This window comes from Alligator mississippiensis, chromosome 1 (assembly GCF_030867095.1).
Source record: "Alligator mississippiensis isolate rAllMis1 chromosome 1, rAllMis1, whole genome shotgun sequence".
NCBI classification, from domain to species: Eukaryota; Metazoa; Chordata; order Crocodylia; family Alligatoridae; genus Alligator; species Alligator mississippiensis.
The window spans coordinates 275,895,802-275,922,080 of NC_081824.1; the positions used below are offsets into that span (position 1 = coordinate 275,895,802).

At 39.4% G+C, this 26,279-nt stretch overlaps 1 protein-coding gene across 7 annotated transcripts in view; it reads left to right on the forward strand.

Annotated features, from left to right (window-relative positions):
- The window catches only part of ROBO1 (roundabout guidance receptor 1), a 1,177,688-nt gene that overhangs the window by 1,052,148 nt on the left and 99,261 nt on the right, over positions 1-26,279 (forward strand). For all 7 annotated transcript variants that reach the window (XM_059720628.1, XM_059720629.1, XM_059720633.1 and 4 more), the window contains 3 exons: positions 4,241-4,361; positions 11,831-11,969; positions 13,323-13,450. In XM_059720628.1, the coding sequence (XP_059576611.1) occupies positions 4,241-4,361; positions 11,831-11,969; positions 13,323-13,450 (388 nt within the window). The remainder of the gene's footprint in view (positions 1-4,240; positions 4,362-11,830; positions 11,970-13,322; positions 13,451-26,279) is intronic.

Consider the following 26,279-nt stretch of genomic DNA (forward strand, 5'->3'; position numbering starts at 1 on the left):
TATAACTCATCCCTTACAGCTAACCCTGAACATTTCTACATTATAGAAAAATGATTTGTTATTTTTCACATTTTACTTGTTTTAACATTTCTTTCCATCTGAGCTTTGAACAATTCGACTTGTGGTAGATGAAACACCTGAACTTGCAGAACTCAGAAATAGCTTCTTAACATTTTAGAAATATGTTTTTGTAAGATATGGTTCATACAGAATACACAATGACAGGGTAGCTGTCATTTGGATAGGATTTTCATGAGTACTTAAATGATCCAGGAACATGAGTACCACTGAACATCAAGAAGAAGACCCAATTCTTAAAGAGATCTTTCCAGAACCACTCATCATAACCTTTAAACAAGCACTGAACCTCACTAACCTCCATCACAAGATCAAACCCCTTTGACCCAATCTACACCCAATGGATGCAGAGCACACCAGGACAAGAAATGCAAAACCTGCCAACACATCTCCACCACCCCATCCCACAACAGAACCATCATCATTCCTGGATCTTATACCTGAACCTCCAGAAATGTTATATATCTCATCCACAGCACCAAATGTGCTGATGGAAAATATGCAGGAGAAACCAAACAACAGCTGTGCACCAGAATGAACGCACACTGAAAATATATCAAAGACAAGAATACCACATTACCTATGGAGGCATACTTTTCAAGTCAGTCACTCCCTCTCCAATCTCTCAGTTCTAATACTCAAAAGGAACTTACAAAACACCTTTCATAAACAAGCCTATGAACTTCACTTCATAAATCTACTGGATACAAAAAATCATGGACTCAATATAGATATTGAATTTATAACACATTACAACCTGCCTGACATTTTTGATTCACCAGATACGTGCCCGACCTGACCTTTTTACACTTCTCTTTTTCACCCCTTCGTCTCCTCTCCTCCTTTTCTACCCTTTGTCTTCCTAATTTCCAGCTATCTGCTTTTTCACAGATGGCCTCTTTTCTACTTTGGAAAACTACTACAGCAACCATACTTGCACCCTTACTTACCTTTGCTGCCCCCCCAGTTCCTTGTTTCCCCCCCCTTCCCTTCTTTATCTTTGTTCTCCTAATTTCCACCTATTTATATTCTCACAGAAATCCTGTCACAGTTTTAGCTTAATTCCTTGGAGATCTCAGAACAGCAGAGACTCCCTATGCCTGAAGAAGGGTGATTGCGGCCAAAAGCTTGCAAAGAACTTTTTTCCAGCTACTCAGTTGGTTTAATCACATCTACCCAAAGAACCTAGCCTGTCTATGTCCTTAGACCAACATGGCTACAACCAAAAACCCACTGAACATCAGTGGGTTTGGGGCTCTTGATTTGTGTACGTTCATAATAATCATCTATCTGGGTTTGAAATAAGTAATTTAACCATACTTGTACCATGTAGTCAATATAGATACACATTTAGGGAAAAATCTCTGTTTGTCCTTCACACACATGGTACTGAAATAAACTGTGTGTGATTTTGGGGAATGTGAAATAAAAATAAAATGCTCAAAGGTAAATAAAGTTATATGCAATCTCTTACTCTTGTTTTTCAAGGCATACAGCAAATAAAAATACATTTAGGTCATATTTAAAAAAATATTTGCAGGTCACCTTTTAATATTCCATTCTTCATGCTTCAAATCCCCATTGAAATTCAGCATTACTAGATTGCTGGATGATAAAGGACATAATTTTTTGTGTTCTCAAACAATGTGTGCCACAGGCAAAAGAATGACATTTGTATGCAACACTATCTACATTATATGTGCTTGTTCATCTATCTCAATAACCGACTGTCATCTTTGTGTGTATATGTCTTACAATGATAATAAGTGCCCAATGCTGCTCAAGATGTCAAGTTTTCAGGGATAGATTTCTAGCTGCAGGCAACCTGAGCAAAGTACCTCACATTAAGAACATTCTTTTTCTTAGTCACTGACCATATTAAGCTCTTTAATGTAATTTTATAGGCATTCTGTAACTTCAGTTTAAAATTATCATCATGTGAGATTTTAACTATAGCCTAACTTAAAATATGTACTTTTGTAGGCATTGTAGTGAATATTATTTTCATTTAATCTAATTTATATATTCTGTTCTGGATGACCACTTTTGCTGAAATTTTAAAAATGTAATCAATATTATAAAATGCAGAGAAAATGAGTATATTTAAGTGATAATAAGATTTTTGGCTACAGCAAATTTATTTTTAAGTATAAACTGTTGCACCGTTCACTTTGGTAACAGCAAGCAGAAACTCTTTGCCCATATATACAAGTGAAAATTCATTAACTTCCAAATAAATGAACCACTGTAAATAAGACCAACATTTAGGTAACTCCATATATACCAAATGCCAAACTCTGAATACCCCTACATGAATGCTTATATTACTTCTGAAAATTTAAAACTCGATTAGAGACATGTGGGGTTTTTTTGTTGTTTTTTTTTAAGAAAAAGCTAAATGTTGGTATGCCTTACAGTTATATAAGTTATAAGATGCAAATCTGTCTTCATAGGAAAGCATAATTTACTTGTTCCACCAATACTTGTTTTGGACAGTGTAATTAGTTGGAACTACTCCTTTGATGGTTCATGAGAACAGAAGTGACATTTTATTACAAAATAGTTATTGTTTTTTATTTTCTCTTTTTTTCCCCCCTGAGTCATTTCACAGGTTTTTGGTACTTAAAGTTTTGATGCATTTTGCTAATTATCAACTTTTCATGGTGTATAAATTGTGTGTGAAATGCATCTTGGAATGGCAGTTTAGCCCCTAATATTGGGATTTTTTTTTCTCTCCCTCTCATCAGGCAGAAAAGTGTTATAACAATGTGTTGTGTGTCATACTTTGAAACAATGGCAATAGGAAATGAATAGTAGAACTGGTGTTTATCAAGTTTTAAACAGAAGCACAAAAGAATGGCTGTTGGCCAGTAGACATACTGAAGATAAGGTTCTATATGGAACTATAAAATTAATGAGGTTTTACATAGCAAACTCATTTAATATACCAGAAGGGGTACATACTGCCGTTACATTTAGATTGATTTAACTAAAGTTAGATCAGTCTAAATGCCCATCAATCTAAATGTGCAGGTGTTCAGAGTGGTTAAATCAGGCAAAAAAAGTCAGGCCCGATATATAAATTTGTTTACCTGAGGAAGTAAACCAACTTAGATTGTGACAGATTAACCCAATCTATTGAATGTCTGTACATATTTAGAGTCCAGCCCTGGAACTGAGAAAGCCCAGCCCCTTGTTGCAATCCCAGGGCTATACTCTTTCTACCCCAATGCTGACCAGGTTACTTTTAGACCCCTCCCTACAGGCAGGGCAAACTCCTCCTCCCGTCTGGTGGACCTGCTAGCCTCAATTCTACCTACATCTCCTCCCACCTTCACTTACTTATACCGGGTGCACAGATCCCAGTACCGTGAACAGCTGTACATGCTCCTTCCATTCTACATTCACATGGTTTAAAATAAAGTGTGTAAACATCAACCAGGTATGATGAACAGATGTACACATCCTAAAAAGTAAATAAGCTTTTTTTATCAACATCACCTCAATTTCTAACGTGATTTTACATGATTTAGCCAATGACAGCTAACTTGTTTTTTCATTATCTATGAAAAAGGTCTTTTAGACTACATCTTTCTTGTTTTCAGGCATTTTTACACATGGTGCGGGACACAGTGCCAAGATTTTAATTAGCTAGCCATGCTAATTAAAAGTACCTGCATGTCACGTGTTTCAGCATCCCTGCACTGCAAAAATGGTGACGGGGCACTTTGAACTAAAACTCATCAAATATGTTTCATTTCAAAGTGCCCCGCTACCATTTTTTCAATGCGGAGATGCACAGGAAAGCTGATACATGTGACACGGAAGGCTGCTGAAGCACATAAATTTCTGTGCTTCAGCAGACTTAATTGATCGAGTCCACTCCAACGCACTGGATTTTCAGCATGTTGGATGGAGCAGGCTTCACACACATGTATAGGAGCCCTTAGATGCCAGAGCACGTGAAGTTTGTTCAGTATTGCATGTGTCCCATTGTTTAAATTCCAATATGCAGAAAATTAATATACACTAAATGGCAACCTGTGCTCAGCTTTGAATGCTGTACTCATACTTATCTACATAGTGCTTCATATCTTTACAGACTGTATATAATTAATTGATTACTTTTAAAACTATTTTATTTCTACTTAATTTATCCTAGATCAGAGGAGGAAAGCTCATGATAACCTATACAAGAAAGAATGATGCTGGCAAATACGTCTGTGTTGGAACAAATATGGTGGGAGAAAGAGAGAGTGAAGTGGCAGAGCTTACTGTTTTGGGTAAGAAAAACTCCACCTGATTATTCTGAGCTATCCAAATGGCATCCCACAGACTACATACAGCCTGCAAGGGATTAAATAGTCACACCCCCAGGCTCCTGCCTGACCATTGCTTCTCCCCACTGCTCCCTCTGCAACAGCAGTTAGAGGATCCAGTTCCACCTCCCTCCTCCAACTGCTGTTTTTTACCCCTGCCCCAGGCAGTGTGGCAGCATGGAAAGCTGAGGGTGAGCCTGATGCATGTGGTGCAACAAGGAATGTGGGGGAAACATCACAGGTACATGGTGTGGGAGGGCAACTGCACGACTGCTCAGTGTAGTGGCGCAGGAGATCACAGATGCGCAGTACAGCAGTACGATGGTGGGTGGGGTGGGGAGTACAGGCACGCAGTCATGGACACACAGTGCAGTGGTGGGGGAAGATGGGGAGGGAGCTGTCTATGGAGTGTGCTATCCAGGAGGGCTGTGGCCCACCCTGATGTAGCCTATAGAGCATGCAGCCCTGACTGGTGGAGCCCAGTGAACCGACAGCCTCTGGCCACGTCAAAGTTGAGCACCCCATTGATAGTGCTTCATTAGTGAAGTTTGAGCATCCCTAACTTTTTCTGTCAGGAGACCTTTTCTGTCCTTTTCTCGCAGTGTTGGTATTGGAGATTTTTTTTATCAGTTATGTTTCAGAAAATGACTAATGAATTATCTGGGCTGGTTGGCACATGGTAGAATATTGTAGAAATTAAAAAAAAAACAAAAAACTGTGGCTCCAGGACAACAGAATAAGGGAAAGAAAGAAAGAAAAAGAAAACACATATCAGCCAACTGTCAATGTGTGATCACACAATAAAGATTTATTTTTCAAATATGTAGTCAGATCTGAGTTGCAAATTTGGTTTTTATGATGTATATACTGCCAGTTTCTTTTAACAATACCGGTATTATAGTATCAAACCAAAAAGTAACATTAGTTACTAGTACGTACATACTTTTCCCCTTCCTTGAACAAGGTAAGAATCATTCCAAATATGGGACCGAATACTTAATGTTATGAAATTTTGGAATGTGAATAACTCTAATAAATGTATGTGCACAATATAACAGGAGAACCTTCTGTAGGGCAACGCATCATAACCTTATTGAGAGCTACCTCTTTTTGCCTTTTTGCTTTCCTGAAGTGTGAGGCCCAAAACAGGACACAAAACTTCAGGTGAGGCCCCAACAGTCTGAACAGAGTGCTTACCTGGATATATAAGTGACACTTCTGTTAAGACAACCCAGGATTCTGTGGGACTTTTTTTGCAACAAGAGCATACTGGTAACTCATATTTAGCTTATGGTCTACTGTAACCCCCAGGTCCTCCTCTGCAATACTGCAGCCATAGCCACTCATTCACCAGTCTGCATTTCTGTATGCAGTTATTCTGTCCCAGATGCAGGACTTTGTACTTGTCCTTGTTATGTCTCATCTGATTGATCCTAGACCATTTTCTTAGTTTCTTCAAGTAATTCAGAATCTTAACCCTACTCTGGAATATCTGCAATTCCACCCAACTTGGTGTTATCCACAAATATGATAAATATGCACTCAGTCTTATCATCCAAATCATTACTGAAGATACTAAACAATAGTGGACCCAGGACAGCTCCCCCAAGGGAATCCCATTTGATACCTCCTCCCAAATGGACATTAAGCCATTGAGCACTACTTGGGCGCATGTACATGTGCCCCTATGGCACTGTTGTTACTGCACCATCATTTAATACTTCCTTTGTTACTGCACCATCATTTAGTGGCATAGTAACAGCCCATACTACACCGTGCTGAAAGTGCATGGTTATTTTTAGCTGCTATATTGTCATAGCAACATGCTGTACTGAGGGAGCACATTGCTTTGGCAATGTAGGGGTGGCACCATGGGTTTTGCTCATGGACACTGCATCGCCATAGCACATTGCTATGGCGAAATAGTGTCACATGTAGATGGCCCTTTGTTAGTTATGATGATCCAACCATCTAACTAGTACATTTGTCTAGTTTAGATGCCCTTAGCTGGTAATGAGTAGGGATCCAGGTTTTCTCTGACAAAATAAAATCCCCAATTTTTGGTTTAAAAAAGTAATCCCAAATTTCCATTTTCTATGATTAAACTTCATTTTAATCATGTAAAACTGAGGATTTTGGGTTACTTTTTTAAGTGAAAATTGGGGATTTATTTTAAATCGGAGAAAATCAGGATCCCTGTTAATGAGTATGTCACTGAAGACCAATGTGAAAAGCCTGCCTAAAATCAATATATGTGTTGGTTGTTTAAAATAAACATATCTACTGCTAAAGTCAGCGTATCTACTGCTCTCCCGCTATCCGCAGAGCCAGTCAAGTCACTTCAAAGTAGTGTAAGATTTAGGCTAGGGATAGACGTTCAAAAAGCGTGAGCCTAAATTGATTCAGTCTTTACAGGTTAGTCTAACCTGGCTAGTCTAAATCAGTTTTGTAACTTGACAGACATCCCATAAATGCAGGCACATTCCTGCAGTGATTCAGGCTAGAAGCCAGGGGGTGTTAGAGCAGCCCTCCCTTCCCTTCCACAGCATGCAGCTGAGATGTGTGTGGCTGGGCTCTGGAAGGACACTGTGATTGGTCTCGTAGGGAATTGATAGCCCTAACTCAGTGTTTATCACCCAATTAAGAAAACAACAGAGGGACATTACCAGCTACTTGTTGATTCAGCAAAGACTATATCCAGACTGTGGTCTGCTAGCTAATGCACAGAAACCTTCTCAGCAAGGCAGAGGGGAGGGGGAAATTCCTGCTTAGCAGGGAGTGGTGAAGAGAAGGGGAAAGCAGCCCACAGTCTCTGGAGCTGCAGCCAGGGAGCAGAGGGGAGGGGCAAGCCCTGCTGTGGAACAGAGAGCCCTGCCCAGCCCAGAGAACATGCTGGGATGCTTGGGGACTCTGATTTAACTTAATCCAGGAAGGGTACTGGGACAGACATTGGATAAACCGGTTTGAGCCAAATCAGTTAAGTCTGATACTACATTCAACCAGGTTTATCTCAAACTGGTTTCAGCCATTCTCAAACTAGTTTATGTGCACTGAACATCTATTCTGTTACAGGTTTCAACCAGTTTCTGATCACCTAAACAAGTTTGTGTAATGTCTGTCCCTAGCCTTAAAGAGGTAATACATACTTTATGACTTCAGGAACTTCCCATCCTTATGGTAGGTCAAATCTGGTTAGAATCAGTATAGTGCCTTTGAATTGGCCAGTGGCATTTTTTTCTGGTTTTGAACGAATCTCCAAAGTCTCCAGTTCATTGACTTGTTTTAATGCTGTTGAGAACTGACTCTGGCTAAATTGAAGTCCCATTCAGAATTGTTTTTGAGTAGTAAAGATTTTTTTTGTATATGTTGATTCTGTTGTGATAACTTTTGGAAACTCAAGATTATTTTGTTTGTGTTGTTCTGTTGCTTTCACATTTGGGCATTTTAAAGTCTTTGGTCTATAAGGAAATGTATGGTCTTAAAAAGTGTTGATAATTGCAGGAAATGTATATTTCTTTGAATCAGGTTCTCACATTGGAATCCAATTCAGCTGTATTGGTTAATTTTCTGCACAGACTTCTTTAACCATTATCTTAGGTATATTAATACTGATTGTTAAACATTGCATGTTGGAAAGTGTACTTGGAATTAATTTCTAAAGATTTATAACAGCCATTTTTAATGGAGTTGTATGTGTGCTTCCCTTCCCCCCTCCCCCCCCCCCCACTTGTGGTTGCTTGTCTCCATGTCTTCCTGTAGTCTCATAGAAAAGGCATAGGAGAGATCAAAAACTAAAAGTTCTCATGCACCTCTCCCCAGTTTGTTGACTGAAGTTCTATCTCTGATCCACAGAGATCAAGTGTCTCTCAAGCACAGTACTTCAACAAGGGTAGATTCCATGTCAACTCTTTTCACCAGTCAGGAGAACTCTCAGGAATAAGGGCAATGGCAATATAGTTCCCCTCCAAAATTAGTACAAATGATAGCAGCATCCTCCTTTTTCTCCCTCTGTTGGGAGCATGAGCAACTGGTGCCTCCTGAATCTGGGAGGGCACCCACAGAAGCTGCCAATGGTGGCGGCCCTGTCAGGACGGGCACCAGCCCTGCCGACAGCTTTGGTGTTGGCCATCGGGGTGGCACTGGCCCCATAAGGGAGGGCCAGTGAACCCCCTACCAGTTGCCTATGGCTGGGAGCAGTGTAAGTTGAATGTCAGGACCAGCATCCCAGCTGCTGGGAACCTACATTAAGAGCCCAGTTGTTGACGAGGGAGTGTCTGCCTGGCTTTTCATACTCACCCAACACAGCAATGGAAAATTGCTGACAGGGATCCAGAGCACGGAGGACATAGTAAGATGTTTTCAGGCCTCAGCCCTCCCTCACTACCCAGTGTCTTCTCCTCCTCTGTCCAGCCTCCCAACAGGGCAGGTTGGACAGAGGAATTCCAGCCAGAATTACCATCATATTGTGTCTTCTACTATTGCACGCATGGCAGCAATCCCTTTTGAACCTTGCAGATTAGAGCTTGATATCCCAAGGGTGAGGTCAGCTGTGTCCAGACCTCTTCCATGAATGTCACTTGAACGGAGTGAGGGACCTGATAAGCACCTTCCAAAGCATTCTACCATCAACTTGTAACCTACCATTTCTGAAAGCAAGAAGGCATTTCTGAAGCTGCTCAAAGTGTGACCCACCACCTCTCCTGTCCCAGGGGTCTTTGAGTATAAAATTCCTGTCCCTCTCCCCGCCACCTCCCTCTGAGGAGGGGGAGGTAAAGGATCAAAGCTAGGATGATAATTGAAATGATTAAAAGTCTCACGAGTATACCAACCCCTCTAGTCATCCCAGCAGAAAAACAAAAAGCACTAATGGAATAAGGCTGATAAATTTTGGAAGAGTCTGATTCTGGGAATTCCTCTAGAAAGAAGTTCAAAAGAGGAAAGGTTAAATCTGTTCCCCACAGACAACATAAATCTGAAGAGTGAAGCAGAGGATGTTTCTCTTTGTTTTCTACTCCTACTCACATTTTATGGAGTAAATTCTTGATGCTGATTCCCTTGCTCATCTTCATGGACAGATAGATCTCAACATTGGTTCTCTGGCTCACAGTCTCTGAATACAGTATGGCAGATCAATACAGAAAAATACCAGGTCACAACCACCGGGGATATGAGGCAAGAATGTATTTAGCATTTTGAGAGTACTGTAGAATCTGTGCCTACTCTAGTAAAGCTATAGTTATATATCTCTCCTCACATACCCCGAGAAGGTGAAATGGTTGGCACAGGGGCATTCTGCCAAATATAAAGGACAGGGAAAGTCTCAGGTTATTGTGTTCTAACTACTGGGTTGTCATCTCCAGCTCCCCTAATGGTCTCTGTGCTTTAAGGTCTGTGCTTTATTATTTCTGGAAACCTCTGTGGCAGGTTTCCAAGCCTTGCCTCCATCTCTTACCCCTAGGAAATTATTAGGATTTGATGAGACAGTCAGTAGTCCTTCCAACCCCAGAATCCATTCTGTAAGCCAGGTGGTCTTCAGCATGCACGATTCAAATTTATTTTGGTTTTACTACCAAAAAAAAAAAAAAAAGTACTTATTTCTTAAGTAGCCAAGTGCTTCTTTCTAACTTTTCATTTTAAAGAGTGGTCTTCTCAGAGTACAGGCCTATCAGAGGCAGCCAGGTCCAGGGAGATAGCATCTCATGTTCTTTGGGCATGCTAACTATCAAAGCACCAAAAACAAGTAAATGGAAACTACGGTCTGATACCCTGAGTATGTCTGCATACTTCCACAAGCAAAGTTAGCATAGCTGGAGAGTACTGCAAGTATAGTCCATCTCAACTTAGTTAAAAAGAAGACCACTGCAGTTATCAACCACAAGTATTCCAGAAGATTCACAAAGAAACCAACATTTGAGAGAAAGGAGACTGTATTACAGTAGATCTCCATCCACCAGGTGATTGTATTACAGAAAATCTAAAGAATGCTTATCTCCAGACTCAGATAGCTTCTTAGGTACAGGATTTTGTCCTTAATATTACAACAGCAGTGCAGCAGTTTATGAAAATGGAGGTAGTATCTATAACAGCTCTCAAGAAGGAAGGGGACCCTGTGTGCCCCTTCTTGGGAAGTGTCACTATTCTCCAGAGAGAATGACATACTGATCACTGTTTCTTTAAGACTGAGAATAATTCTAGGCCTAGAAGTTCGAACGCCACTTAATTCAGAAAGACAAATGGTCGGCTTATATTTTATTATTTGGTGCTAATGGGAAAGAAGACTTCAGTCATCCATATCTAGGTGATTAGGATACAGTATTTAAGATGCATAGAAGTAAAAAGGTAAAGCTACCTCTTTCAGTATCAAAGCTCTTTTCCTCGGAGCTTCTCTGGCAACAAGATCATATGCCGTATATAAAGAAACACTGTAAAGCCAACATCTGATTCACTGTTCATGTCTTTTCCAAATTCTGTGCATTCAACATCTGTAATCACTTTATGCTATCTGCAGGTGGCAGGTGCTCTTTACTCTGTAGTAGCTCAGTAACTGTTAGGACAGAATACCCTTTTGCACTTGTACGTAACTGTATAAAAAAAACCTTGAGGGGTAAGTGAAAATTTCAGTAGTAACAGCTCAGTAGGGTTGTTCTTCTACACCATCTATTTCTTAGGATGAGCTGCCCCAAAGCTCTAACTCTGTAGAATTTACAGGTGGTCAGCATAACTCTGGGACAGCAGTGACTTTTGTGGACAGGAGTTATAAAAAAAAAAAAAAAAAAAGTAAATCTGTTTTTCTGTGAGCTGGTCCTAAAGAAAATGTTCAGTCTCCCCACTGCAATGCTTGAGATGTTTGTAAAACACAAGTTGCTACTAATTCCAGTACATGTTTCTAACAAACATGCTATTGTGATTTTAAGTAATCCCAGAGTTCATGGTAGTCTCAGAGATGCTGATGAAGCAATACTTAATTTGTTCTCTCCATCCGAGTTACAACTTTTTAGCATTATCAGTAACCAAGTGGTCATTGGTTCAGGAACCTGGTTTGTGTTGCAGAAGAGAAACAGATGTCATACAGCTAGGACTAGCTATAATTTTTGTCATGCTTTCTGCAGTTCTTGAACCAAAATTGACCAAGCTGTGCACCAGCACCCCAAGAAACACAAGTCAGTCAGATACCCCCAGGAGCTATGGCCTTCATCACTGGTCTCCAGCCATTCTTCCCACTGCTGTGAGACCTCCTTTTGGCTGTACTCTTGCCCTCTAAATATGTGCCAGAAGAACAGTGGCAGACTGTCCCTCAGGAGATTCATCTCACTGCTCTCTGCTGACCTATTACTGCTCAGGCAATTCAGTATACTAAGCAAAGGAAATGGCTCTTAAGGGCACGGGGGATTTGCATGTAGTTCTAATCCAATTTTCCTTTTCCTTCCTTGTAGAAAGACCATCTTTTGTGAAGAGACCCAGTAACTTAGCAGTAACTGTGGAAGACAGTGCAGAGTTTAAGTGCGAGGCACGAGGTGACCCTGTACCTACAGTAAGATGGCGAAAAGATGATGGAGAATTACCAAAAGCAAGGTGCAGTATATTTTGCTCCCTTTTGGATGAGATAAAATAAAATTTACATTTGATATATGATCTGTCATCTAAGAGATCCACTCCTGAGAAGGTGGCCTGTAAGATCTAACAAGATTTTTCTTAGTTACATAGTCCTCCGCTTACAGTCATAATTCACTTTTATATAAAAACTCAGAACTAGTTCCTTATATTCTAACATAAAAAATTCACAAAGGTACCATGCTCAGTCAATAATGTATGATGCACATTAATTCCATACTCAAAGAACTTTCTGTAATTATCAAAACTACTGGAAAATGTATCATACATAATAAAATTAGGTTACAGCACCTAAATGGGTTAATGGAATTGCAATTAATGAAAAATGCAGCCTGTTAATAAATAGACTGCTCTTGAGGGATGTGCTCTCTTGTTATCAAGTCTCCTGTTCATGTCTTTTCTGTCATTCCTCTATTGCAGAGGCAGAAAGTAAATCTGTCTTGTAAAAAGGAAATACATTTTATGAGGGATTCTTTCTCCGTTTTGTTTAAATCATCAGTTTAAAACTGGTGAGGTTTTTTTTTTCCAAAAAGGAAGCACTATAACACTTGGCTCCATTTGTGTTCTACATCCCAGTCTTGTTTCCTGTTAATTCAGTGTATAACTTCACTAAAAACCCATTTAATTTTCCTGCAAATTTTGTGCAGGAAAATTTGACTTTCTTTGAAAAGAAACACATTAGTTACATTAAGTCAGGATGAGAAAAAAGGTGACGAAATCAGAACAAGTATGACGCTACATTCTTCCTTTTAAAAAATAGTATATGAATTGTTATTCCTTATAACTTTCTAAAATGCTGATTGGTTACTTCATAAGAACAGTGTAGCTCTCTTAACCTTTTTTTACCCTTATATTTTCTTATGGTATGTGTATTTTTTTCCATCTTCCTACATTCAAATGAAGAAAAGTCTAAAGAATAATACCTTTTTTTCAGAAATCTAATTAAATATACCTCCAAGATGCATATTAAAAAAATTAGGTCAAGATGTAATCAACTTTACGTGAGTGAAACTCCACTAATGTCAATTGGGAAAGTATTGATTTTCAAATTATTACTAAAATGACAGCTAGACAGATGGATATATATCCATCTATCTGTGTACTTGTGTGTATGAAGAAATGGTTGAAACATGCATCTTGCATTCATAATATAAAAGTAAGCATTTCAAAGCATCTCTTCTCATGTATATAGAAGAAAATAGATTTTGTATTTTAAAGCAAGAGCTTCCTATACTTACATTTCATATACTGTAGAATTTCATGCGTTAATTTTACTCATACAGTCATGTTTGTTTCCTATTACATGTATTTAAGATATGAAATACGTGATGATCACACCTTGAAAATCCGGAAAGTTATGGCAGGAGACATGGGGTCTTATACCTGTGTTGCAGAAAATATGGTTGGAAAAGCTGAAGCATCAGCAACGCTAACAGTTCAAGGCAAGAATGATTCTTTTTATAGTAGTTAATACCAGAAAAAGCAAAGAAAATTTTCTAGGCAATAGCATTATTTAAAATTATCAATAATATTTAACATGCTGGGTTGTATTAAAAAATAGAGAAAAAATAATTTTGGTTTAATTATTTGAATTCTTTTAAACGACTAAAGCATTTCAAGCATAATACTGTATTTTGTTTTGTTTTTTCACAAGTATGGCAAGAGTTAAGTATAATGCTGGGAAAGGGAAGTGAATGCATTTAGAACTCAGTATGATTAGAAACATGTTACTTCTAATCTTTGGATTTAAAAGCTGAGTAGGCAGGAGAGCCCCTTTCCCCTTGCACTTGCCACATCAAATTTTTTAACTGGAAAAATAACTAACTTCAAGTATCTCTTCCACTTTTATTTAAAGTTGTAAAGTTGATATTTCGATATTCTCAAATAGTAAAATTAGTTACAGCATACTGCATTTTGTAACTAATAATCACAATTCCATAGAATGTAGACATGAATACTGTTCAGTACACTAAATCAAATCACCGGCATTTTCCAATGTTTTTCACATGAAAAAATCCATGAAAATACATTGCAGCAATACTGTTTCTTTGTATGATAAAAATTCAGTGGAACTCAGTGAACTAATATGTGTAAAAATTCTTCATTGCCTTTATATACACAATCCAGATGTTCGCTATTCAGATAATCCCTCTCTTCCTTTCCTGGCTAGCAGGCAGGCAATGATGTCATACTGATTTTTTTTGCTAAACTAATGCCTCTGATCTTCCTTCTGTCCTTTCCTCTGTTCAGCAGAAATTAGTCATTATAGTGTTCTGGGAAATATGGTCCTAAAAGTATTTTATTGGGTAACAACCTCTTCCCTCCCCCCCCCCACCTTTTTATTTACACATTTATTGCGATTGTGAAGGCCTAGGTCATAAACTGCTTAGCTTGTTCCAGTGGCTGGCACTAAAATACATTTGGTGTTCTTAGCATCTGTGGCTGTTAGGAATAATAAGGAGGTACTTTCTTTGAGACGTTCTCATAAAAACAAGCCCTTTGACCTGTTTTTATCTTTTTTTGCCTATTGCGATGCTTACTATGGAAATTACCGTGTTCACTCAAATACGAGGGTTTGGAGTTTTTTTTGTTTGTTTTTTTAACCAATCAGCATAATGAAAAAAGCCCCTCATTTTATAATCCCTTACAAGGAAATCATATTAAATATGTTGTCTATCATTAAACTACTACCAAAAGTAATGAAAGCCAATAATGAAGTTGATTAAATGTAGCCAAGGCTGTCCACAATTGTAAGACACATGGCCAATATTGGGCAAACACATTGGGAACTTACCACAAGGACAGGTTAGTGCAGCCCAATCTGCGTAAGACATGGTAGTGCCCATTGCATTTGTTCCCTCTCCACTGATTCTTTTTCCGGTCATGGTGAGCCACTACACTGAATACATTCTGAATTCCTCTTCACTCACTCCCAACTTTCTTTCCTATTTCCAGTTATTCTTGTTTTTTCACCAGCCTTAAATGACTGGCAAATACCTGAATAAGATGGGGGCCCAAACAGTTCAGCTATGTTGCTCCCTCTCTCAGTCTGTTGTATATAATGATTAGTGTGACCCTGTCCTCCATGAGGTGGAGATGAACCAGGTTGCCCTGCACCTCATCTGCATGTACATTTTTGAGGATCCTAGGACTCATGACAAGAACACCTAGTTCCAATTGTGAATGGGAGTGCTACTTAGCACAGGGTTCCTTTGTTGGGGGAGGGGGGGTATGTGGAGTACACGCACATACTAACCAGTACTGAGCTGTGGGTTCACCGTAGCTTGTAACGCTGTTGATTCTCCTGGGCCCAATCAAATAAACTGTATAGTAAATCATGACTCTTGGCTTTGGACTGATATCATGAATAGTTTGTACTGTATATAGGTAGGTATAAAACTGCTGCCTAAAAGTGTGTTAATAGAGTACATGTGCAAAAACTTGCAGCAGTTTCAAAAAAGGTTAAATGTTTTTGTTCTGGATTTACTAAATTACTACAGGCGTGTTTATTTCAAAGTCAGTGTTTTCAAATTTGCCCCTCACTTCCACATGCTCAGGGACAGCAGGGTCTGACAGTAAGGGGGAGCAGGGGAAGGAGGTGCACAGGAAAGAAGTTGGGGCAGAGGGCAAGGTAGTAGTGAGAAGGGGGACAAATTCAAGGCAAATCATTTGATTTTATATCTGGAAAATTATAACAAATGTCTGAATATTCCATATATTGAATCTAATTATTGGAGAGTCATCTTATATTCAGGGTCATCTTTTATTTGGATAAATATGGTAAAATGTAAAAACTATCATCACTGGACCATCTGCAAATTCCTTAGCTCCTGTACTAATCTTTAATTAAGGACTCATAAATGGAAATTCACAACAAAAGAAGGTGAAAGCAAAAGTATTGAATTCTTTTCAAACCAATTTGTTAGACTTGAAACTAAGGTCAACATTTACTCCTGAAACTTAAGTTTCTGTAACTCTTGATTCGTTTCTTACACTGCTAGAAAAAGCAGCAAGTAGCTCCAGTCCTGCAGCCACTTATTCACATAAAGAAATTTGCACATGTGAGTAGCTGCGTATTGGGTATAAAGACTAGTCAAATATAAATTTACCAAGTGTTTGAATATGTACAGGGTTGAGGGGAACCCACCAATTCCATTTCGGGCCATTCCATCCATAATCCTTTTTTCACCAAATAAGCCCCTTACCTGACTTAGCAAAGTACTTGAGGTTGTTCTACAGTGCATACTTATTCCACAGAACACTTAAACACATTCTTCAATCACATTTACTTCCTGGGGTTAAGAATCATGGGCATCTATTTATGTGCCTGACACCTGCTCTGATAAGTTCTAATTAGAATGTTCCAGCAGCCTCATTGTCATAAGAATTCAGAACCCCCGCATTTCAAAATGGAGGTGGGGGCACTTTAAAGCTTGTTGAATTATGCTGAATACACAATGTAGGCATTTTTATTAGAGTGGGTCCTCAGAACTGCTCTAATTAAAAAGCTCCCTCCCCCCTCCCCCCCCCCCCGCCACCAGCACCCTAGAGCACATGTAAAGATGCTCCATGTGTTTAATTTTAATAATATCATTAAGTCCCATGCTCTGCAAGGCAGAAAGAGAAATTTCATTCTCTGCATGACAGAAGTGCTTAGAGGTATTTATTTTTTTTCCTCCAGAAGGCAAAATGGACTAAGAGTTGGAACTGTCAGACTTATTTTGTTAAGTTTCCTTCTATACACTGATGAAAATATTAGTAATTGAGTGGAAGAAAATATTAGGAATTGAGTGCCCACAGTATAGAGTTGCTGTCCATATAAACATTTATAAAAATGAATAAATAAAGTATCTATTAACTACTTCAGATGGAGTGTAATGAGGGACTCATATATGAAATATAGGTTTAAATTAGTTATAGTACTACCCATTTATTTGAGCACTTGCTTTTCTCCTTATAGTTTGTTTGTAAACATTCCTTCCTTCTTGAAACTTAGTATTTGAAGTCCCATACTTAATGGTTTATTGGGAAGATATTTTTATGCAAGTTGTGTTTATCATTTTTAATTTAGGTTTCACATTTTCAATCTGTTTTATTTTGTAAGTTATTTTGCACACAGAAATCATTGTTCTGTGTTATAGATTAGATCATTTGAGCATTTTTACACAAAAAATGAGCAATATATTAGAAAGTAAATGCACAATGAAAACACCTTATGAAGAGTCATGTAGGCCTTGCTTTTCAGTCTGGTTTATTTTTCCATAAAGTTATAGGGATTTGTATTCAATATTAGATACTAGAGTTGCTGGTAATGTCTCTCCAAGCATGAGTGGATTACCATCTGAGCCATTTTCTATAGTTAAATCTACATTGTGTGGATTCAATTGATACATTGTAAGTGCCTATGACAAGTTTATAGTTCATGGTGTACTAAATTGTTACTAACATCCAGTACAAGAGTATAAAGAATACAAGGTTTATGACAAGGACTGATAAAAGATGCCCCTGAAAATCACATGTAGTCCTTTATATTCAGACTGCCCTTTTCTATTCATTTTTTTTTTTAAAGAAGAACTTAAGCATATAAACATTTCTTCAAGGGGCCAGCCGAACTATTGTGTTTCCAGTACAATGTCGGGGCTCAGGCTAATTGTTTTGCTCCCTAGAGTGGCATTGCTGTTCATAAGAACATACTCAGATAGAAGATTTTTTTCATGCGACTATTATACACTCAGGGTGATTTAAGAAGTGAATTTGACAAGTTGAGCCCAGTTCAGTCAGCCTTGGCTTTACCATCAGCTGTGAGTTTGGTATTCATCAGGGGAAGTGTTACTGTAAGGATGAAAGGATGGGCAGAGGGCAGGGGTGGCATCCCAAATCAAGGAAAAGCAGAGAGGCCTTTTTGCTAGGATGATGATTTGCAAACAGGGATCCGTATTGTATGCCGTACCAAAACATATTATGTCTCTATATAGTTGAAGGTATTCAATTGTGGAAAGAACAAAGGAAGAGCATTTTCATCACTAGCATAGGGTGCAGTCATAGTGTGACACAAAACACAGGGCAAGACAAAGAGAATGGAGGACAATTAGCATTGATGGTAATTTAAGCACCCCTCCTTTGATGGCATTGCTTCTGTTTGTCATCCTCCAACCCTCTACAGCAGGGATGGGCAATTATTTCGGGCAGAGGGCTGCTTACCAAGTTTTGACAAGTGTTGTTGAGGGCTGCATGGGTAGCCCGGCCCCTTGAGAGGTGCCCTACCCCCCGGACCAGAAGTCCCTCCCGTTAACCCCCAACCTTTGCCACCAGAAGTCCCTCCCCTTGCCCCTGTAAATACTCCTTTCAGCAAGGGGGTTTGCCATCTCAAAATCAGAAAAATACCAAATTATATTGTAAAACTCAAACATCTACAACATTCATTAATTTGATTTAAAAAAAAATATTTTTGTCCTGATTTACATGCATTTGTGTAGTGCACACAGAGGTGATCTCACTATACCTTACAATGAAATCTTACTCTTGTATACTGTTGGGGGGGTATAGTTTTGTGGGACAGCTTGGGAGGGTATGAGTGTGGGGGGGTGGGGGATAGATAGGTGTTTGGGGTGTGGGGTGAGGGAGCATGTGGGTTGGTTTGTGTGTGGATATGTGGAGTGTGGGTGGGTATGGGTTTTGTTGTGGGGGGCTGTGTGTGGGGGAGGGTGGCTGGGGTGTGTGAGGGGGTGTGGGGGTTTGCATGTATTGCAGTGCAAGGGGAGGTGTGGCTGCATGTGTATGGCGGGATGTGCTTGTGGGACTCTCCCTACACACTCTCCTGCTCTCTCTCATTGTGCGCACACACACACACACACATACTCTGTGCCACCCTCACTACACCCTCTCTCTCTTCCTCCATCCCCCACTCATTGTATGGACACAACACACAGAGCACCCTTCTGCTCCTGGCCTTAGGGTATTGGCCTGACCCCGGGGCCCACAGGCTGTATTTTGCCCACCCCTGCTCTACAGGTTTTCCTCACTTTATGCTGTACATGCATTCCTGGAAGACAGCGCGTAACTCAAATTTGCATAAGGGAAACCCACTTGACAATGTAACAAATAAGGATGCATTCCAAGACCTCAACTGTACTGACCCTCAGGCCCATATCTACCACTTTTACAAGACAGTTTGGGTACTCACCCAGAGCAGAGAGTACATGCAAGCAGAAGGTGGTGGTAAATGTTACCGTAATGAGGATGGCAGCTACAGAAACATGTGTCTCAGACAATGAGCAAGATGCACAGATCCACACAGGAGACTATTATTTTGGTGTGCATCACTCTCGCAATGTACCACACAAAGCAGCTGACTGCGGGCTTCCACCATACCAATCGCATAAGAATGAATTTACCTTACATATACCAAATTTTTGGTATAAAAAGTGTTATCACATAAGAGCAAATTTGCACATACAGAACCCACATAAAGTGAGGGAGACCTGTAGTTCTAAAATAAAATACATTAGGGTGTGGCTACCAGGAGACAATAACCTTTTTCCCTGTGTCCATTAAGTTCCGGCCCTCTAACACTTTACTTTGGGCTGTATTTATGTTACAATACAGATGGTACAAGGCAGTAAGAAGTCCAGTAAATTAAGTTTTAACTGTGGTTTGGTTTGGATTCTTTTGCTCATCACCTTTAGTACCTCACCTTTAGCATTTTTGCTTTTGTTCAGTGGAGGTGGTCTTTTCTCTGCACTGAGATTGAAAACATGGAGGTTATTCATCCTTCCTCTCCCATTATGATGCCACCAACAAAGTAATTTTGTTGCTTCTCTGATTCTATTCACAAAGCAAATTTGGAGTTCTGTATCAACCAAGAAATCATGTCCCCATCATTGGGTCTGCTGCTGTACATAATTGAAAAGGAGTTTCCATCTTTGAACTGTTTGCTCAACAGTCTCATTTTATCTTCATAAAACTAAGCCATTTTAAAATTGGATCCCATTGTTGTTTGTTTGTGGTCTGATAACAAGAGAAAGGTGCTTCAGACTATTGTTTTTCATTCTTCTATGTTCTTTTTTATTTTCAGTGTGCCTATAAAAGACAGTCAACACCTTCCTAATGTATGTGGAGGAAGTTGACTGCTGATTAAGCCCTAAAAAAAAGTGAATGCTTCATTCACTAAGAACTGCAGTAGATTTGCCAGAACCACATAAAATGTGATTCAGGCCCCGGGAAGACGTTATTTCAATCCCACTATGACTTTTCTTTCATGTGGTGAAAACCTTGCACCATGTACACAACTGCACGTGCAAAAGGCACGCTGTCCAGAGGGAGTGAAAAAAGTAGCACCACCTTTGTGGTACACAAAGTGGCACACAAATGCAACCAGTTGGGGAAGCTTTCTAAGTTCAACAGTGATCATTAGCACAACTAATATAGTGACAGGACCCCTAGTCCCAACCCCCAGGATCCTGAGCTGGTCAAAATGGCAGGAGATAGAGGCAGGTACGGGGGAAACCCCAAAGCAAGGGCTAGGAGTTCCATTCCACATAGCATGTTGGACAAGGTGCGTCTGTGGAAAGGTGGGGGAGAGGATAGGCATGGAGGAAAGAAGGAATCCATAGCCCTGGCTTTGCCCAGGGAGGGATTTCCCCCTCTGCCTGCTGTGTGATCACTCAGCATCACATTTGAAACACTGGTGACCAGTATTCTAGTGCTTCAGAATGGGGCTGAGGATCCAAAGTTTGTGGTGGCATGACATTGATTATATGCCTTTTTATGTAAATCTGGAGAGTTGAGTGGCTAGGGACAGACATTCAAAAAGCCTGAGCCTGAATCAATTCAATCTTTGCAGGTTAGTCTAACATGCCTAGGCTGAACCAGTTTGTAACCATACAGACATCCCCTCTGGACTGAAAAAATGCAGGCACATGCCTGCAGTGGCTCAGGCTGGAAGCCAGGAGGCTAAAGCAGCCCTCCCTTCCCTTCCATAGAGCTGAACTGAGGGGGGTGTGATCAGGCACAGCAGGACGCTCTGGTTAGGGAGTAGCCCAGCAGGGAGTTGCTAACACAGTGTTTATCACCTCATTAAGAAAACAACAGCCTCTCTATATTAGTTCATTCTCTTCTTAAAAAGCTTTTCCAAAGAAGGAATGGAGGGACATTATCAGCTACCTGTTAATTAGCTCCAAAAAGCCCTAAGTAGCACTGTCCTGTCTGCCTTTTTCTTGTCTCCCACAACACAGACTGTAGCCAGCATGTGGTATGCCTAGCTAATGCTGAGAGGTGTCTGTGTAAGACAGAGGGGCGGGGGGAATTCTTGCTTCAGCAGAGAGTTGGGGGTGGGGGGGGGAGCAGGACAGCAGGAGGAAGCCAGGCAGACCCTGCTGTATGTGTAGTCTCTGCCAGAACTGCAGCCAGGGAGCAGAGGGGAGGGACCAGCCTAGCTCTCTGGAGCAGAGAGCTTAGCCCAGTCCAGAGAGCATGCTGGCATGCATGGGGACTCTGATTTAACTTAAGCCAGGAAGGGGACTGGGACAGACATTGCATAAACCAGTTTAAGCCAAATCAGATAAGTCTGATACTACATTCAGCCAGGTTTATCTAAAACTGGTTTCAGCCATTTTCAAACTTATTTATGTGTACTGAACATCTGTTCTGTTAAAGGTTTAAACCAGTGTCTGATCACTTAAACCAGTTTATGTGTAATGTCTGTCCCTAGTCATAGTGACTGTAAATGTAATTGTTCTGTGGGTGCTTACAGTTCTAATTTTTATGTGCATTGAAAAAATCCTTCTGTAATATAGTAGTGTTGGAATAAAGTTGTAGCCATGATGGTCCAGTAACTGTGCCAGGCAAGGATTATTGTGGGTGATAGCTTTTATTGCACCAACTACGTAGTTGGGAGAGATTTAGGAAGGCTTTCAGGTACAGCGGACTCTTCAGGTCACCTGCTTCAGAACTTTGGAGTATTGTCATTTAGGATCACAATGTGGGTGAGCGATAGCACCAATCCTAGTTTTTAGATCACCTGAAGAAGAGTATCGTATACCCAAAAGATTGTCTAAATCTTTCCCAACTGTGCAGTTAATCCAGTAAAAGCACCCACAGAAACCCTTGGCTCTAGTGTAATATGTAATATTCATTATACTGGTTTGAAAAAAGCTTAACCAAAGCCACACATCCCAAGATGTGTGAATTCAAAATTAGGATCCTGATTTAATTCTGAACTTTCTAATTTGGGCTCTTTATAATATAAAGATAATTCTCTTTGGGCCTTTTTAAAATTCTAGAGAACTTTGGTCTTCAATCCCCCTATAAAACAGAGATAGAATAGTAAGCCACAGGTACGGATCTTGTATTTTTATTATTTTATTTTATTAAGCAGTTTTTCAAAGAATAAACAAGCTAAAGCACCTCTTATGATCTGACAAAGTAGACTGTCGCTATGAAAGCTTAGTTAGTCTCTGAAGCAGTTAGTTTTTAAAGTGCCATCATGCCCTGCCTTCTGCCTTGTGATTGTTATAGATTTAAGGAACAGCAATTTTACCCTTAATGACTGCTGTAAACTATGACAGCACTTCAGATTTCTATCAATGATCTGAGGAGTTTGGCTTATGCTTTCAGTATTTCAAGTGAACTGATAAAAATCTTAAAAGCTAATCAGAAGAAAAGGTAACTGCATGACCTCACTTAGTATAGTTGAGAACAGCTGCAAACTGTATGGGAACAAACTATTTGAAGAAGAGATTAGTGGCCTGAATGTGCTGTCCTACTTATATATGCAATGAACAATGGGATACCTACAGCTTTGTTGAAATGTAGGTAAAGGAAAGGATCAATAAATACTTCAGTGAAGGTAAGAAAAATGGCAGATAATTAAACTGATTAACAGCAACTTCAAAGCCATTTAACCAACTTCAAGAAATAAAGAAGTTTTAAGTTAAAAAGTTACCTTTTATCCTGTTTTTTTTTTTTTTAATTTCTCTTTCCCTTCCATCTCACCCTCCCACTCCTTCCCCATCCCAGAGACCTTTCTGAATTGAAGTTTTAATTTCAAAATGGTACGACATGGCATTCTCAAACGTTTTTCATAAAGAGACCCTACATTTTAATGGGTTCTCTCTTATGAATTATTCCCCTTCCCATTATGCTCTTCTGGACCATTTCCTCTGCCTGTAGCAACTGTATATCATGATAATGATGGCAATTCCTCACAGGAAAGAAATGTTAGAGAAGTTTTTTTTATGTCTCTTAAAGCTGTTTGCCTATGGGAAACAAGGAGTAGAGACAGCCATTTCTCAGTAGATCACTACGAAGTGGACTAACAGCAGCCCAAGAACTACAGTTTTGAGACTATTTCTGGCTTCTTAATAGCCAGACATTTTTGACTTGCTAAAATCGGTTGGACTATTTTTAAGTGCTGTCAAGTACATAAAATAATGTGTTTTAATCACTGAGCAAACAAAGAGTATTTCAGTAAATAGAACTGTGTAAAATTCAAAGATGGTCAAATAAAGAGGACCAAGAAAAACTTGAAGGTTCTTTTTTTCTAATAGCTGTAATTACCTAAGCCTTGTGGCTAGGGAAAAATCAATGACTGCTGTAATAGGTTTTACTCTTGTAGACTTATTTTGTGTTGGTCTTCTAAAGCTAGCAGATTAATAATGAAGCTGTTTTTTTTTTCTTTTCTTTGAGGATTATTTATATAAATATAATTAGTTTATATAATTGTGTATTACATATGTATATATATGTGTGTGTGTGTATATATATATCTATATATATAGCTATATGTGTGTGTATATATCTGTATGTATAGTGTGTGAGAGTATAAAATACTTGAGTAGTGAGAGGATGGAAGTCTTATTTTTTTAGCAGTTAAATTTTGAAATAAGGGGACGTACTAGAATTTTCTGATATAATCAGACTAGCAGGATTTGATATAATCTAATTTTTTACAACATAAATGATAAACTGGTGCATATGCTCTAATTTACCAGTAGATAATAGTATCCAATATATAATAATTTTATTTACACACACACACATACACACAGACACACATTTAGTATATATTGAATACTATTATCTACTGGTTAATTAAAGCATATGCACCAATTTATCAATTATGTTATAAAAAAATTAGATTATCTCAAATCATGCTAAACACATATAAAAGCAACAATGGCCTTTTCTCTTTTGTATTTACTTCTAGAAAGTTGATTTAGTGATTACCAGTAAAAGACAGGCATTCCTAAGAGATATCATATGTGGTGTTTGTTCATTTGAATTCATATGGTAAGAGATATACCTCTCTAATGAGTGTGTATTTCTCCTATAAATTCCAAGAATGAAAAGTAAATTAAATTTTATTTTATCCCTTATGGTCATCAGTCCTCAAATCCCAACAAAACAATCTTTTCATATCCCACTTAGGTCAATATTTATTTCTTATTTAAAGAAGTATTTATGTTAAATTCAGATACTGGTATGTATTAACCATTAAGGCCAGGTACAGAAGTTACATACAATCCAATTTAAGTCATTGGAAACTGGTTTAAACCTGTAACAGACCAGAAGTTCAGTGTACAGAAACCAGTTTCAAAATGGCTGAAACTAGTTTAAAATAAACCTGGTTGAATGTAGTATCAGACTTAACTGATTTAAGTCAAACCAGTTTATGAAACTTCTGTCCCAGACTCCTTCCTGTTTCAAGTTAAATCAGAGTCCCCCAGCATTCCAGCATGCTTTGCAGCCCTGGACTAAGCTGTGCTGTCTGTTCCAAAGAGCAGGACTGGTTCTGCCCCTCTGCGTGAGGACTGGCTCACTGATGCCCCCCACCCTCCACCCCGGGTCTGTGGCAAGGGAGGGGGTTAAACTTCCCTTCCCCCAAGTATGGAGCTGCCCTGCTCTGCTTGCTTAGAGCTAACTGCAACTGTGTATTACAAATCCCAGAGGTACCTGGAAGCAGGAAGAGGAAGTGGTGAGCAACCCTGAAGAGTCCTGCTACTGTGAATCTGGACTGCAAATCCCAGAGATTTCTGGGGCAGCAGGAAAAGGAAGCAAACACACAGCCGATGCTGGCTACATGCCAGAGAGCTGTGCTGTAGTGCCCCCCCACCCCCCCCGACTTCTGGCCTGAGCCACTGCAGACATGTAGTTGCATTTCCTGAGTCAAAAGTGAATGTCTGTTCATTTACTTATTGGTTTAATCTTTGCAGCTCAGACTACCCTGCAAAGATTGAATCAATTCAGCCTTGGGCTTTTTGACTGTTTATACTTAGTCAGTCAGATTCTGGATTTTGTGCAGTAAACATTGCACTCATACTTTGTATTGCCAAGAGGCTCAGTGTACCAGTTGGTAATATACAGACATTCAGTTTCTACCTGGAGAATTGCTGCTCTCCTGCTAGAAACTACAAGTATACATACATTCCAGCTTATTTTCCTGGAACAAAAATGGCTGCTTCAGGAGTCTGACTACAACAAGTTAGAAGTTACTCCAGGAGAATGAATGTTTGTACATTTTTGTGCGACTTAACTTTTCCCAGGGACCAGAAGGAGTGGAGCCAAAGGAAAGACCCTCATGCTTTCCAGGGGCCAGGGTCACTCTGATCTGGAATCATTCCTGGTTCCGGTGGTATAAATTTTCAACCATTTTAAACGCATGTTTGTACACAGCCTAATATTTGTTTTGCTGCGTACTGAAATGCTCTTTCATTAATAATGTGACCAGCTCAGTACTGTTAATAGTCATCACAGTACAAGCAACAGCATGTAATTAGGAGCTATATCAAGATCCTTCAGTGCAAGTAAAAACATGCTGCTACAGGCCAGGGTGATACACACTGGATATGTCAGTGCTGCTTTCTGGAGGGGGAATTTACTTAGGTTTATTTGTATCCGCTTCAGTTTGCTCTGCATATACATTCCCAACAATTTGATCCAAATATTTATCTTGTGATTATGATGCATGTCCCTTGTGTACCAATACATGATACTGTCTGAACTGGTATTGGGCATACTGCTACTTGTTTTACTCCCTTCTGGTCACAGTGCAGAATCATTGAACATTCTCCTCTCAGTGAATGTTTCACATAAGAGAACTGTAATTGGTTCTCCTCATCACCGAAGTTAAATACCAGCACTGGCTGCTGGCACTCTTGAGAGCATTTCAGCGTCTAAGAAACTGCCTCCCTGCAAAACAAGTGGTTTTTCAGAGTTGTGTTTGTACAGTCTCCTTATTAGGCAAGATTTTATGGCCTTTTTCTAAAATCTCTA